At 39.9% G+C, this 17533-nt stretch overlaps 1 protein-coding gene across 1 annotated transcript in view; it reads left to right on the top strand.

Moving 5' to 3' along the window:
- F5 (coagulation factor V) overlaps window positions 1-17533 on the top strand; it is an 80646-nt gene that overhangs the window by 50559 nt on the left and 12554 nt on the right. Inside the window, exons 14-20 of the mRNA XM_075196374.1 lie at window positions 5222-5986; window positions 6267-6420; window positions 7608-7844; window positions 13494-13713; window positions 14699-14878; window positions 15414-15530; window positions 17037-17108. Of these exons, the coding sequence (XP_075052475.1) occupies window positions 5222-5986; window positions 6267-6420; window positions 7608-7844; window positions 13494-13713; window positions 14699-14878; window positions 15414-15530; window positions 17037-17108 (1745 nt within the window). The remainder of the gene's footprint in view (window positions 1-5221; window positions 5987-6266; window positions 6421-7607; window positions 7845-13493; window positions 13714-14698; window positions 14879-15413; window positions 15531-17036; window positions 17109-17533) is intronic.

The following is a 17533-nucleotide window of genomic DNA, read 5'->3' as shown; positions in this document are numbered from 1 at the left end:
TGAAATGACATACCCTGGGGAGAGTCCGAGTGGTATAAGCCATGCATCAATCACATCTCTCAGTTTGCGTAACAAATTGTCAGCCGTATGCCTGTTAGTGAAGCCGGTGATACAAAGAGTGGCCTGCCTGTGACAAATGTTACGTAGTGGTGTACATGCTGCTGCTGTTCCTGCTGGTGAAGGTGAATGACCAACCCAGTGGGCTGTCACAGTCATATAGTCTTTGGTTTGGCCACTTCCACTTGTCCACATATCTGTGGTTAAGTGAACAGTGGGCAGAATGGCATTTTTCAGCGCAATCTCTACATTTTTACACACTTTTTGGTATAGTTGTGGAATAGCTTTACGGGAGAAATGGTGTCGCGATGGAATTCTGTAACGCGGACACAAAACCTCAATTAACTGTGAAAAACCAGCTGCGTTTATTGTGGAGATTGGATGCAGATCTAACACTAACATTGCAGCCATGGCGTCTGTGATTCGCTTGGCGACTGGGTGACTGCTGTCATATTTGATTCCCCTCGCAAATGATTGTTTCACAGTTAATTGCTGAAATGTAGGACTGCTCTTTTTATTAACCTGCCGCTGGGATGACGATTCACCCCCAGCAGCAGCAACAGCAGCAGCAGGACTAACGCTTTCTTCAGAGGAATCAATAATAGTGCCGGAGTCATCCAGCCTTAAGTGGGATGCCGGGCTAACTCCGAGCGCTACTGAGGATATTGATGAGGATGGTGTGGTGGGTGTATTTTGTAGCCGTCGGTATGTCGGTGAGCGGAGGGTCTTAGCTGATGAGGGAGTGCTTGTATTCTTTTGGGAAGAACTTTCAGCTTTTCCCAACACTTTGCCATGAACTCTCGTTAAATGGCGTAACATAGACGAGGTTCCAAGATGGTTAAGGTCCCTCCCTCGACTGACTGTGGCTTGACATACACTACAAATGGCTATACAATTGTTGTCTGGATTTGGGTAGAAATAATTCCACACATAAGAAGTGGATTTTTTTGTTTTATGCCCAGGCATGACAATGGCCTTTTTCTTGTCACGTGCCAGAACTGCTGCCACTGGTGCAGGACTTACACAAACAACCTCATCCTCATCAACATCCTCATTAGCGCCCTCGTCGCCTACACAAATCTCCCCCTCATCCTCTTCTAATTCCAAAGTGGCATCCTCAATTTGGGTATCACCGGCTACACTCGGGCTATTAAGGCACACATCAGCAAAATGCTCACGATTAGACATCCCACTGTTGGATGGACTCTCCACAGGGATTGTTGTCATTTGTGAATCAGAGCAAATATTCTTCTGTAATGCCTCACTGTTATCTTGCAGCTCGGCTTTGACGCGTAACAGTAGTTGTGCACCAATTGTAGGCTGGGTAACTTTTTGGGATCTGCCACTAATAGCCAAAGGGGAAGGCCTCATTCTCTCTTTGCCACTGCGTGTGTAGAATGGCATGCTTGCAATTTTTTTTTTATCGTCACTTAACTTTTGCTCAGTTACACTTCTTTTTCGCTTCAATACAGTAAATTTTTTTTGGGTTTTTGTTTTTTGCACTAATTTGAAAACACTCTGTTGTTTGACATCGCCTTGGCCAGATGACGTACTGGGAACACTAACATCAGGACTGGTGACAGAACCTGGTTGCTCATTCAGATCATATGTGGACTGCTTTGAATCCATTCTGAGCGCAAACCACTGGGGAGTGCTAAAAATTATTTAGTAGATACTGCTGACAGTTATGACTTTTGACAGCCAGAAATATTAATGCACAATTAGGGAGGACACCCCAAAAGCACTGAGGAGTGCTAAAAATTATTTAGTAGATACTGCTGACAGTTATGACTTTTGACAGCCAGAAATATTAATGCACAATTAGGGAGGACACCCCAAAAGCACTGAGGAGTGCTAAAAATTATTTAGTAGATACTGCTGACAGATATGACTTTTGACAGCCAGAAATATTAATGCACAATTAGGGAGGACACCCCAAAAGCACTGAGGAGTGCTAAAAATTATTTAGTAGATACTGCTGACAGATATGACTTTTGACCGCCAGAAATATTAATGCACAATTAGGGAGGACACCCCAAAAGCACTGAGGAGTGCTAAAAATTATTTAGTAGATACTGCTGACAGATATGACTTTTGACAGCCAGAAATATTAATGCACAATTAGAGAGGACACCCCAAAAGCACTGAGGAGTGCTAAAAATTATTTAGTAGATACTGCTGACAGATATGACTTTTGACAGCCAGAAATATTAATGCACAATTAGGGAGGACACCCCAAAAGCACTGAGGAGTGCTAAAAATTATTTAGTAGATACTGCTGACAGATATGACTTTTGACAGCCAAAAATATTAATGCACAATTAGGGAGGACACCCCAAAAGCACTGAGGAGTGCTAAAAATTATTTAGTAGATACTGCTGACAGATATGACTTTTGACAGCCAGAAATATTAATGCACAATTAGGGAGGACACCCCAAAAGCACTGAGGAGTGCTAAAAATTATTTAGTAGATACTGCTGACAGATATGACTTTTGACAGCCAGAAATATTAATGCACAATTAGGGAGGACACCCCAAAAGCACTGAGGAGTGCTAAAAATTATTTAGTAGATACTGCTGACAGATATGACTTTTGACAGCCAGAAATATTAATGCACAATTAGGGAGGACACCCCAAAAGCACTGAGGAGTGCTAAAAATTATTTAGTAGATACTGCTGACAGATATGACTTTTGACAGCCAGAAATATTTATGCACAATTATGGGGGACACCCCAAAAGCGCTGGGGAGTGCCAAATATGAAGAAAAAATAATAAACCTCTATCCTCCTCTCTGCACTAGCGATTTTGGTTAGAGCAATTGCAAGAACAATATTGTATTCTCTGTCCCTGCTCTAATTAGCCTATGACTACACCCTGCTCTCTCCCTCTGTCAAATGGCGATGGATTGCTGTGGAGGCGTGTATTTATAAAGTTGAAGTATCGCGAGAACCGAGCCCCGAGATCCGACGACGTCACAATGACGTTCGGCCTCGATTTGGATTCGGAACGGGCGGGAGAGTACCGAGCTGCTCAGCTCGGTACTCGGATACCCAAAGTTCGGGTGGGTTCGGTTCTCGGAGAACCGGACCCGCCCATCTCTATTTGAAACAAGTCCCTTCAACTAGGAGAAAGCATCTTCTGTGCTCTATCGCTATAGGCATCTGGAACTCGTATTATATCACCGAAATGCAGGTAACATTATTGCATATATGAACTTATCTTAGGTAACTGCACCCAAAACGTATATTTTTCATTTTTTGGAGAAATTAGCCTTTTGGGGTAAAGCCTACTGATGCTTCTTGTACCATTATTTGAACTGGCAATTACATGTGACTAATTATTTTACAGGCACATTGCAATTAATGGAATTTCTTGAATTGTGTCACACTAGCGGTCATACACTATACAAATAGTATATTCTATTCTGTAACACATTTCACAATTATTTATACTAGTCACACAAATTTGACCTGTTATTTGTGCCTATGTATCACTGACAGTTTAAATAAATATATGGCTCTAGTATAACAAATAAAAAATACCTGTGGAAGTGAAAAGGAGAAAGTATAAATTAATATGTGTTGATACCAATATAAAATAAGTGTGTTGTTAAGAGCTCTGAACATTTTATCTATTTGGTAATTTTGGGCAGTATAATGTTTCTTTTGCCCCACAACTCATACTTCTTAAAACAAGTCCATCTCCCCCAAAACCATATATGCTTAATCTCCTGGAATGCCCGGGAGACAGCTCTCCTCTCTTGTGCGTTTTCACCAATTTGAGCTGAAAGCTGCTATTTGATTGGTGATTTGTGCAGGTTCTGGTGATTGGCAGATGGCAGAGAAGCAGACTGGACAAGCTGAGAAGTGTTATGAGTGCTGGGGTACTGTGTGGGTTACTTTGAATGCTGCTTCAGGTACATACTTAACCAATGTGTTCATCAAAGGGGGCTTGGCCATTATTGCAAACATGCAGAATCCAGACAACATAAACTACAACATATGCACATTAGTCATTGGCAGGTGCCCCCCAGCTTGGTGTTACGGCTACCACTGGAAACTTAGATGAACCTTTTAGAACTAGACGTGAGAAAGGTCTTCGCCTATGGCAAGCCACATTTCCCGTAGAGAGCGATGTTCTCACAGCTACTCAAATGCACCCGAGGACCCAGGACTGAGAGTACAGTACACGAAGAGGTATACAGAAGCCAAACCAGAAAAAATGCAAATTGTCAAGTGCAGGCAGCGAGCAGGGATAACCCTAGACAAGCCAGAAGGTCAAGCAAAAGGTCAGCAACAAATAGTCAAATATATAATTCAACAAACAACAGGCTTCATGAGGTGCAAGCACAAACACTATAACCAGCAGGGAGGCTAAGCTCTGCCTACTATTTAGAGTATAGAAGGCCAGTCAGAATGCTCCTCAAAAAGAGAGTCCCCTAACAACCTAATAGAGCAATTGCGATTATGAGATCGCCTTAAGCAGAAGCAGCGTCCTAGCTGCCTAGCAACCAGCCGGAACGAAAGGGGGGGGGGGGGTGAGTGATGCTCGCAAGGGAAATGGCATCCTGACTGATTAGCAACCAGCTGGGATGGAGCTCTCGAGCGAGTCATCGTAAGTAGCTCTGACACTTTGGACACATTGCACCTGCATCCTCGTCAACTATGGTATTTCCTCCTGTCCAATTTAACAAAGCAAATGAAGGAACAGAGACATGGCAAAATGGATCATGCTTTATTTTTCCCTGTACCTATTCCATCTTCCAATTGGGAAATCAACTGTATACACTGTATCCAGAGGAAATTTAGAAGTGGTGATATGGAAATATAGTAGTGGCGGCATGGAAAATGTAAGTAGATGGAATTTGATAGTTTTACAATCCAAAGCAGTAGGAGAAGGTGCGACGTACCACCACTTCCACTACTGACTGTATCCATATCTCTCTGTAGATCTGTAGATCTATGTGTGACTATCTGCCTCTCCTCCTTTTAGCTGTAAAAAATAAAAAACAAAAGCATAATGGAGGGCAGATGGATCAAAAAACTCTACAAATGGTCTTGTTTTAAACATTCAATTTTTTTTCTGGATGTTAGAAAATGTTTACTGGTCCTCTTATCCATCAGTTGTTAATGTCTCATGTAAATTTCATTTTAATTTCCAGCGCTGATGTATATGAAGAAATTATGAATGCCATGTTTCACCAGAAGCAAAGTAATGAAACAGATAGTAAGGAGAAAGACAACCACGCACCATCCCAAGAAAACTTAGAAGATAAGTTTGATGAACTTCAAAATCAATCACTGCCATCTTCAAATAGCACAATGCCCGAAAAGCACCACAATCAAAATGAAAAAGTAAAAAAGAAGATTTCCTACAAAATAATGCAAACATTTCAAATTAGCGAAATTGGAAATAACACAAGTGAGACACAATATATCCGAAGGAAAAAGAGAGTGGGAAATATGAAAAACAAGAGAACAGCAATGAAAAACAGACATACAAATATACACTTTTCTAATGACAACCAAACTGAGTCCGATGAACATGTATCATCGAATGTCTCCTTGCCCAATAATGTAGGGAACATAACATTTTCTCCCAGAGGACTTAATCCCAGGGGACTTAATCCCAGAGGATTTAATTCAAGTAGATTGAAAGCAGAAATTGTAATTGGGATATCCAGAGGCTTTGATGGCGATTACAAAGAGTATGACCATGATTTTCCCAATTATGGTGAAGAGAAAGCAAAACCCCAATATATTTTATATGAGGAACCTTACAAAATAGAGTCAGAGGATGATGTAAAGCGTTATACTAATCCAGATATGATAATAAATAATTACCTACGTAGCTCGAAAGGAATAAAGAGAATTTACTACATTGCTGCTGAGGAAGTGCAATGGGATTATTCTGGACAAGCAAAAAGGTATATTTGTTTATTATAGTAGTTTTTAGTCTTCCCATTTGTCATTTTTTAATACTTTGCTCTCTTTTAAACTGAATTTTGTTCCCTGAAAATGGTCTGCCACAATAAATCCTTGTTATGAACAAGTGAAGGGAACATTCACTGATGTCATGGTGTTGCATTGATAGCAACTACCAGACACTGTCACATAGACTAAACAGCACTGTAAGTCCTCATGATTGCCATGTGCACAAAGGTCAGTTTTTGGCACATTGAATAAACCTTTACTGTTAATTGGTAGATCCACTGACACAAGAGGAACTGTATTCACAAAAGCTGTATTTCGAAAGCACATTGACGGCACTTTTACAAAATCAGACACAGACGGTGAATATGAAGAACATCTTGGCATACTTGGACCTGTAATCAGAGCAGAAGTTGAAGATGTTATTCAGGTAAATAAACATGTTGATGTAATTGTTACAAATGTCATAGAGGTTGGTTCTTAGATCAGTCCTCAATTATCTCTAATGCCTTGTTATGTGGAGATAATATGACAACTGCACAATATGGGACATGTGTAAGACCAGTGTAAGGTAGTTGTCATAGAAGAAAGACAATGCAGTCTAAAAGTTGCAAAACAATTGGGAATTAACCCTCTTGATTTGCATGGTTGTGGAAAGCATCCTTATTTTTATAATTAAAATAAATGTAAATTGTTTACTGTTAACATTGTTAATTAATATTTACATTAAGAACCCATAAATTCATTCTGCTCCATTGAGCCCAGCAGAAGGAAGACAGATTATATTGACTTTATGGTGATGATATAGCAGCTTTGGCTAGGAACTACCAAAGTGCAGTTGTTTATGGTCTGTTTAGGATTAAGTGTATGTATTGCATGTAAGTGTCAAGAGGATCTTGTACAAATGACACCTCCATCCAGAAGTACATGTGCTTGGTTCCAGCCCATGAGCATATTTTCCTTTAGAGCAGTAGCCATTTCCATTGGATTCAAAGTCTACATTTGCCCAGATATTAAGGCTCTCTAATTTTCACGAATAAACCAAGATATTGTATCTGCTTTATCTGAGCATAGAAGCGCTGCAGTTCTGACAGCCAACACAGGATGGCACAATCTTTGTACTCAGGTACAACCTTCTTCTGCATCTGGAGTTATATGATCAGTGTAAATGGACTTCCATACTTGTTTTATTGCTCTTAGCAGCCAAAAGCAAGCAAAGGCTAGCAACCGTAGACTGAGCAATCTTCTTGTCACATGGGCGCTCCATTTTATTATAGGAGACCTGAGCTAAGGAAGCTAAAATGGGATAAAAGGCTGTTTTGACACCACACTCAAATAAATTATCTAAGGCAACATTAGGCAACACCTACATGGGAAGTAGATCGGCCACATCTCTATAAATCTCCTACACTAGAACTATGTGAGCTCTATGTCTGCTTATTAGGTTGTATCAGTGTATCAAGTGTCATTCATTAAAGCAAAGTAAATTTGCAAAGAATGTTCTTGCTGCAAAATAATTTTCCTATGTTTACATAAACCTATTATCATGTCATTGGGTATAATTTGTATATATTTATATTCACAGTTTTATGTGTTTGGATTTATTTCCGCTGATAGGTGACTTTTAAAAATCTGGCATCACGACCTTACTCTCTTCATGCACATGGGGTTTCTTATGAAAAGTCATCAGAAGGTTATAGCTATGATGATGAAACCAAGGAGTGGCTGAAGAAAGACGATGCAGTGCAACCTGGGGAAACACACATCTACGTGTGGTATGCCGCAAAGCAGTCAGGACCTGAGCCAGAAGAGTCAGCGTGCAGAACATGGGCCTATTATTCTGGTGTCGACACGGTAAATACAATCTGTTTCCAATTACATGTTTTCCTGTTAGCAAATCATAATAGTGAGCTTTAGAAAAATCTGACTTGTCATTAATAGGCAGTTATACATTATAAAGTAAAATAGTGTATAATGACCATCAGAGTAGATACTCAGTGAAGTGTTTTTTAAGAAAAAAGCAGAAAGCAGAAAAATGATTGGCTGAGGATTCTGGGTATTTCTCTTGCGCATACAGTTGGGGGACACTGCTCAACTTGGGGTAACAACTTGCGCTGTGGGAGTAATGGCACTAAAAACTTGTCTAGCCTGCTCCCCTCCCCTCTATGCCCCCTCCAGCAGGAAACTCAGTTTTTTAATAGTACCTAACAAGTAAGGCACATTTTTATTTAAAATAGGTTTAATTTTAGCCTTATCATTGCGCCATTTATACTGTGAATGCCGCGGCTGTACTTAGGTAGAGCGCTAACAGCGCTTTAGTGCCGCTCCCCCTGAGGTATTGTGAGCTCCCGGTAGAAGGGTTACCTGACACTGTAATAGTGTCCAAAAACCGAGCTTCTGTCCAGTGCAGTGGGAGTTCGGGCCATGCCAGGAGCCGCGGCTGCGGCACCAGTCTCCCCTTGCGCAGCAGAGGCGGTGCTGCCGGCGGTCTAAGCCTGCACCTGTTCCAGTGACATTGCTGAGGACACAAACAGTGACTGGACATGCAGGTAGCAGGGGCAAGTTTACTGGTAAGGAACTGTTGTTATCGCAGCTCCCACCAGTTGTTCTCTATACAGGCACTATTTTGTGAAGCCTACTAAGGGGAAGGAGGAGCTTCATTGTAGGTGTATTTCTCACTGTTTCCTGGGCTTTTCTAACAGTTTTTCTATCTGACATTACAGCTCTCTGTCAGTCATTAGAATAAAAAAAAACTGCCTGCACAGATTACCCTGGGGAGGAACCATTAGATATATTTATGTATATCTAGTTTATATGCATACACATTTGTTATTCAGTGCTTTCTGATAGTGTGACTGTTACTGTTTCTGTTGCATATATTATTCTTCTGTATTACTCGCTTATCATAAGTAAATTACAGTGGGTTCCTGCATAGGTCACTACACACTAATATATTCACATAATTAGTGGTATTACCTCAAAGAGCATACATAGATTAAGTTTACTGTAGATCACTCTCTGTGTTGGACTGTTTTCTGCAGTGTGTGTGTGCTCTGCTGTTTGCTCTTTCTGTATCTATTCATCATGTCAGAAAGAGGGACAAGTTCCAGGTCCAAATCCCCCGAAACCTATTCAGTAACGCATTTCACCTGTTCCAGGTGCCAATCCAAAATTCCTGGTGAATGGTCAGACCCGTATGGTCTCTGCAAGGCCTGTTAGTCTGAGGACCTGAGTCAGCGTTCGTCTCGGGACGCCGCTGATGTGGAGGTACCGGCCTGGGCTAGAGAACTGGCACGGTCCATTGCAGATCTCAAAAGAGACGCTGCATGTTCTGAAACGGTAGATGCTGATGTTTATCCTACCCTCCCTCAGGAAACACAGTCCACAGATACCTTTCCTTCTGGACAGGCATCACAGTGACATTTATACACCTCAGGGGAATCCTGAGGACCTGCTTAGATGCAAAATCTAGAAAGATCTGTCCAGGGTTTGGTCAGAGTATATTCCTCTCTTGAGAACATGTTGCAGCCATCTTCTGGAAAACAGCGTAAACATCTGGCCTAGTCCCAGATTTAGGACATGGGGGACTCTGATACAGGTCTGTCATTTGAGGAGAAAAGTGACATTCTGGAAGAATCTGATACTGAGGATTTGTCTGCTTGGGAGGAAGATCCCTTCAGTAGGCAGGGGGTGGAAGATCTGATCGTAGCGGTTAGACATGCCCTTAATATCACTGACGTTGAACACGTATAACCACAGGGTTCCCTGTTTAAATGGGTAAAGAAAAGAGCAGTGTCTTTTCGATCCTCTACTCAATTGTCAGAAATCTGGCAGGAGGCCAGGCTTAAACCAGATAGCCGGTTTCAGATACCAATAAGGTATTGCCTGTATTACCCCTTTCAAGAACAGGAGGTTGCGTCATGGGAGACAAACTCAAGTGTAGATGCTCCCATCATTCACTTAGCTAAGACGACTATTATTCCTCTTCCTAGTGCTGCAAATATGAAAGACAGCATGGACAGGAGATGTGAGGGTTTGTTAAAATCCATTTATTTAGCGTCTGGTGCTTCCCTCCTCCCTATTATGGCAGTGGCATGGGTGGTTAAAGCCGTGTAAAAATAGGCCCTCACACTGTGTGATGGACTCCAATGGCCAGGTCCAAAATAACCCCACTAGCAGCTCACATTAAGGATGCTGCTGATTTCCTGGGGGATGCGGTTTTGGACACATGTCAGGGTTTATCCAGGACTTCCTCATTAGTGGTGGCGACCAGACGCACCATCTGGATTTGATCTTGAGAGGCGGACGCTGAATCCAAATAAGCACTGGAGGCCTTGTGTTATGCTGGTTCCAGCTTATTTGGCCCAGCCTTGGAAAAGTTAATCTCCCAGGCCATGGGAAGTAAGAGTTCAAAATGTTCACTTCTGTCGGTGGCCGTTCCCGAAACAAAGGGAACAAGATTTTGCTCCTTTCGTTGTGTTGGGAAAACAAAGGGTGCCTCATTGAGGGGATGAGTCTTCTGCCCTGCAGGGGGGGGGGGCAACTCAGAGAGGTAGACAGGCTTGGGCAGGATGATGTCCTGGTGTCAATCAGGTTGACAAGCAATCAGCATGACTACCTACAGCTCCCACTGGGAACTTCAGTGGTGGGGGCTCGACTGCTAATCTTTCGGGATCAGTGGTTCAGTTCTACTACAGACACCTGGGTATTGGGGGTGGTGGACAGAGGGTACATGATAGATCTCTTAGGGATGCCTCCACACCGTTTTCTGTCCACTCCCTTACCAAGAGACGAGACCATGAGAGTGGCACTTCTGGTTTTGGAAGCAGCAGCAGTCATTGTTCTAGTTCCAGATGAGCAATGGGGGTTGGGTTATTACTCCCAACTCTGTCTGGTACAGAAACCAGATCTGTATTTTCGTCCTATTCTGAATCTAAGATCTCTTAACACACACTTGTGGGTACCCAGTTTTCAGACGGAATCCATCTGGTAAGTTATCGATTCAAGTTTCTAGCATCATGTGCTCTGCCTGTGACAGATCACATGATCGCAGGGGAAATGATTCCTCCACCCCTGCGATCGCATCCTGGTGCCTGGCTGTCACGGTGACAGCCAGGCTGAAGACACAGTAGCGGAGACCAGCGGCGGGCCTCCAGGTAAGTCTGTGATGCGCTGTTGTACCGGGGCCCCCTGGTGAGCCCGGGAGCGGTACAACAGTACCCCCCGTACCACCCTGATGGCGGCCCTGCTAGGGGTTATTAGTTATTATTACTAAAGGGTGGATTTCAGTGTTTTTTTCCGGTGGTTTCAAAATCGCTGGATTTACTACTGGCCAAACTGCCAGTAAAACAGACGAAATCCACAATTTAACAAAGCACCACTTTACAAATCGCCAATCCGATTTTTAACACGATCAAAATACAAACAGTCAGGTTTTCTAGTCTGCTGTTTGACAAAACAATGGGAAAACCATTAGCAAAACATCCAAAACAAAAGAGGTGGTTGTGAGAGGCGAGATTGCTCAAACTGCTGCAGTTTGAGCTATCTTACCATTCAGAACATAAGAGAAGACACTACTGACTTAATAAATAATGATTGCTCTCATTCATAAGGGGCAAAATTAATTTATAATTAACATGGGAACAAATTTTATTTTTCATTATATTAAGGGGGCAATACTATTTGATTGCTAAGACGGGCAATAATTATTTGTGATGCATTAAAATTTGCTTACATAATTAAATTAATTTTGCCCCTTAATCAAAAAATAATGATTATTTTCATAACTCATAAGTCAATTGTGTTTCCTTTTTATGTTCTGCATGGCAAGATAGCGCAAACAGCATGTTTGAGATATGCAGCCAATGAGAAACATGTATAAAGTGGTGGTTTTGATGGCGGTTTTGACTAACCTGTTTAGCTGTTTTCAATCTGCCACACTTTGACAGCCATTTAACATCCCGTCCTCAAACTACCCTATAGAAAATGTGGCGGTGTGGAGCACTAAACTGCTGGTGATGTGTGGTGTTTAAAACTGGCACCAAGCACAATTTTTTGCAAATTTACCCCTACTGTGCTGTGTGGTGTATTTGTAAATGATGCCCACATTCACCAAGTGTCTCTATCCCTAATTTGTAGAACCTTTTAATTGTCCCTATTTGTTAAAATTGACCAACTAAGTGTCATGATGGATGCTATGCTAAGTACCTGTTTTTATTATGTAAACTGTACAAGAGTTATTGAAGGGACATTCTTAGACTGGAGCTTGAAAAGCACACACGTAATTCAGGTAATACGTTACACAGTAGAGTTATGTATAATGATTTATAGTACACTTACAGATAGAACATATTTACTTAAGACAGACAACACTTACTACACACTCACACACACCACATACACACTATAATTAGTGGGCATGACCTAATACGGTGTAACAAGGTGCATTTTACTCCATACCAACCGTGCCATGTTATGCTGTTTGTCTGCTCTTTATTCCATAAATACATCATGTGAAATATATTAATGGATTTAAGATATCAGAGTGAAATTAAGTGACGTTTATCTTGGTTTCTCTATTTCTAACATAAAACGGGCACATCAGTGGGTTACATGGCAAGTGTTGAATAATTTAAAAAATATTTGATATATATAGAAAAGAAGGAAACTTGTCTGCAATACAAAAAATCTATAACAAATATATATCTCAGAATGATTACATTCAAAATAATGTATAAAACGCTGATTCCATAAAAGGATGATAGTATGCGTGTCTGATTTGAGCAGAAGCAAACTCAGTTCAAATGTTGATATATTGATGAAATATCCAATATAGAGACTGACACAACAGTAAGTGAAACAAAGTGTGTGGCCAGTACTTTGTACATAGTGATGTAAAATCCTGGATGTACGTGCAGTCTACCAGGAATGACAATCATAAATGTAGGATCAATAAGAAGATGGTAGTGAAGAAATATAAACCGGTCTCACCCAAGAAATGGCACCTATAGTTAGTGCTGATGTGCACACTTGAAAGTCGTTCTTCTATGTAGGACGTTAAGTGGAATGCATATGTAGTGCGCCCCCTTTAATCTTGTTTTGAGGTAAGGGCGTACAGGCTGTTGGGGAAAATCTTTCCCCTGCTAAGTTCCAACAGCCGGAAGAGGTGTTTGTAGTACCAATCAGGTGTGCTTCTGTTTGAATGGGTAGAGACAGGTTAAATAGCTTACTTGAAAAGAGTTCTGATTTCCCAGTGTGCATATGATCCAATTTGATGCTTTAAGAAGATCTGCTTTTTTCAGACATGCAATAAAAATCATCCAACTGACGCTGACGCGTTTGGTCTGCTCTGGGCTGACTTTTTCATCTCTATTACAGTCTTTGAAAAAGTCAGCCCAGAGCTGACGAAACATGTAATATATTTTTTTTATAATTTTACTACTGTAATAAGCTATTAGAAAATGTTTATTTTCAGTTCTGTGTGTTTTTATCTTTTTGAAATAGGAGAAAGACATTCATTCAGGCCTACTTGGTCCCCTGCTTATCTGCAGAAATGGAACTCTTGATGGGCAAAGTAGCCGACCATTAGATGCCCGTGAATTCATATTGTTATTTATGAGTTTTGAGGAAGAAAAAAGCTGGTACTTTGAAAAGAACTCCAAGAAAAGATCTATAAACATAGCAGAAAAATCATCAAGCGGATTGAAATGTTATACCTTTCATGGTGAGATTGGCTAAGGCATAATAAATAACTGTAAACTTTAGAAGCCAGCTTTGTGTAACAGAAAGGCTCTGGTTTCTAGCTGGTCTTGCAGGGGCAGTATTCCGAGTTCAATCACTGTATGAATCCAGCCTTTACGCACTTGGGCTAGTAAGGATTAGTATCTTTAAATCTTTCCCCTTTGGGATTTGGGCATGACTATTTATTTTGTAGCACAATCCTTGTTTTACAAGCACTGTAGGGTAATTTTTGGACTTATCAGAATGTAATTGTTACATGCTATTACTTTATACATCCCCCAAGGTGAAGGTATTTCTTTTCACCAAGTAGGCATGGTCACAAATGTAGTTCATGTAACAAATATAAATTTCCTTAAGAACTGAAGTTATTGATCAAAATAAATTAAAAAGTTGTTACTTTCTTGGCTGTTAAGTAAGCCATTCTTGGCAAGATATATCAAAATATATATTTCAATGGGTAGGTGAAGTAGAGCTGTATTTTTCAAATATGTGAAGAGATTAGTAGACTAACACGCTTCAAATTATTAGCACAAAGAGTAAAGGCTTATCTGTTAAAGATGAACTATAGGGATAAGCATGGTAGAAGTAGTTCTATTGCCGTAAACAAAATAATGTTTTAACCTCTGTGAGTTAGATTATGCCAACATGATCACTTTGGGCCTGATTCATTAAGGTACTTAAATTAAGAAGTTTCTTATTTAGTCTCCTGGACAAAACCATGTTACAATGCAAGGGGTACAAATGAGTTTTCTGTTTTGCACATAAGTTAAATTCTGGCTGTTTTTTCATGTAGCACTTAAGGGCATTTTTATTCCGTTGTAGATTTATAATTCTATTCTGTAGTGATTGTTGCTATTATCAAAAGAGTTCAGCAAAACAGCCAGGTTTTTCTAGAGTTAATAGTGTTTCCGTACATTTTTCATTTATCAAACAATATATTTTATATTTCTACTACTGCTTATTTTCAGCTATAAATGGAATCATCTACAATCTTCAAGGCTTGCAAATGTACGAGAATGAATTAGTGAGATGGCATTTGTTGAACATGGGAAGTCCGAAAGATATCCATGTGGTTTCTTTTCACGGTCAAACTGTTACTGAAAAATTAAATACTGAATCCCGCCATGCAGTTTATCCTCTAATACCAGGTAAATTAAATATTACATCTGTGTACTTTAAGGATAGTATTACTGAGAACTGAGATTTCAACTTTGTGTGTAATGTCTTGAGAAAAATCTGGTTTCAAAAAGTTACTTACTTCTGATCCAGTTTTCAGGCTATCTGCGGACAGCTTCTTGTGAATGCCCTCTCTGGCCGTATATATTGTCTACTCTCCAGTTATGCTTCAGCATCATACAGAATGCCACTCTGCAATGTATTTGTAAATTTGCATATTGCAGAATTGATAGTCTATGAATAGAGCTAGAGCAATGAGTTTATTCTGCTGTATGATTGTGGCAGGAGCGGAAACAAATTCCGCCAGCAAAATGTGCAAAATTTTATTGGCTAAATCACTTCATAGTCACTGATTCCTCAATGTACAATGACAAACTAAACTATTGTCACATTTTTTTCCCAGTTATTTTTGTTTCCTATATAAAGACAGAGGTTAGATAACATCTTGCATTCTATCATGGAAATATGGCTTTTTTACAACTTTTCACTACTTGTGTTTTCTCAAAGGTACATTCGCAACTATTGAAATGAAGCCATCGAGGCAGGGACTTTGGCGTCTAGATACTGAAGTTGCAGAATATCAGCAAGCAGGAATGCAAACCATTTTCAACATTGTAGAGCAGAGTAAGCAAAATACAGAATACTAAGAAAAATTAAAGAAATTGATTATCACAGAGAAACAAGTAGACTCCTGGGGGCATATTTACTAAACTGTTGGTTTGAAAAAGTGGAGATGTTGCCTATAGCAACAATCAGATTCTAACTCATTTTGTAAAATGTACTACATAGATAATTAGAATCTGAGTGGTTGCTATAGGCAACATCTCCACTTTTTCAAACTCTCAATTTAGTAAATATATCCCCTGGAGTGACTAGGTGCTAGTCCTGACACAGTGTCATCAGGGGCTTGCTGAGGAATTTTAGCTGGGGGGAAAACTCGGCTCAGCAGTCTATTAGGAACATTTTAAAGGCAGCCCAGTGACCCAGCCCAGGGCAGCCCACTCTGAAACCGGTCAACAGGGCAGATGCCCCCCAGCCCAGCCAGCCCTTGAATGTCATACATCTTACTGACATATTAATATTGTGTTGGGAATGTGCACTTTAATGCTCTTCGTAGCTGTTACTCACCCATTGTCAGGTTTCCACAGATAGCTTAACCAGAAATTGTTATTTATTGTCAATGACACTGATATAAAGGCTATGGGCCAATATTTTTTAGATATATTTAGAAAATAAAAGCAAATATCTGTACTTCTAAACATTTGAAAAGATCTCCCCAAACCCCAGGGTTTGATTATTAGAACTGTCACACCAAAAACGGACTTCTTTGAGGAATGAACACAAATTAAAATTATATAATTTTTATTATACCACTTATAGCTATAACAAAGGACTAGAATAGTGTTGGAGGATTACAATAGTGATCGGAACAAGAAATATACATGCAAATCAAAAAAGAAAAGATAAAATATCATCATCATCTATTCATATAGCGCCACTAAATCCACAGCGCTGTATAGAGAACTAGCTCACATCAGTCCCTGCCCCATTGGAGCTTAAGGTCTATATTCCCTAACATACACACAGAGAGATTAAGGTCAATTTAATATCAGCCAATTAACCTACTAGTATGTTTTTGGAGTGTGGGGAGAAAGTGGAGCACTCAGAGAAAACCCACGCATGTGGAGAACATACAAACTGCACACAGATGAGGCTATGGTCAGGAATCAAACTCATAACTTATACTAGCTACTATAACAGTACAAGCTATGGTTTTAACAGAAGCAATGAGGGGTCTGGAAGGAGTGCCCTAGTCCCCAGTATGTGTTTCACATGGAAATACTTCCTCAAGGAGTCCACTGCCTTATTTTTTTATTTGGTGGTATGTGGTATCATACTATTAGTGGCAGTTACAAATATTACTATACAAGTCTTCTACTGAATATAAAAGATTTTGGACACTTTGTGGGGTAGCTTTGGTTACATGCAATCTGATTGAATGAGAATAATTATAATTTGGAATCCCAGTGATCAATTTATTTAATTTACACAGTTGTGGCATCTTTTACATATAAAAATAGCTTATATGCCTTTTTATTTGTATATTTAAAACCAATTTTTCTCTGTTAGACTGTAATTTTCCACTTGGCCTAGCAAGCAGAATTATTTCGGATGATCAGATCACTGCATCACATTATCTAGGTAAGTTAAATTATGTTGTCAGTCTTGAAAAATAGGGATCTTATGATACAACACAAGTGATGTTAATATGTGTATTAACTCCTGTAAATAATATGTGTGTATTATAGGAAATAACGCTCTACTGTGAATTATTATGTATATCATAAGTCACCTCAGAGATTTGTGACTTATAATATTCTTATATTTTACAGTAGGGAGGGTACGTTATCCTATATATAAGGTAAGTTGTTGATCCACATCAGGCCTGCTTTAGTGATTCTAAAGTCCACCGCAAAATGAATACAGCATAGTGTTTTATTGTATTTATAAATATATTTTCATTATTTAACTATATCAACAACAGGGGATCCCAATTTGGATCTTACCCTGTTTATTGATATGTGAGATAATTGCCATTCATTAGTGTTCATTATGAAAGAACATGC

The sequence above is a fragment of the Mixophyes fleayi genome, chromosome 2 (assembly GCF_038048845.1).
Source record: "Mixophyes fleayi isolate aMixFle1 chromosome 2, aMixFle1.hap1, whole genome shotgun sequence".
In the NCBI taxonomy this organism is placed as follows: domain Eukaryota; kingdom Metazoa; phylum Chordata; class Amphibia; order Anura; family Limnodynastidae; genus Mixophyes; species Mixophyes fleayi.
Note: the sequence above shows the minus strand (reverse complement) of the source record. Positions and strands in the feature narration are given on the sequence as shown.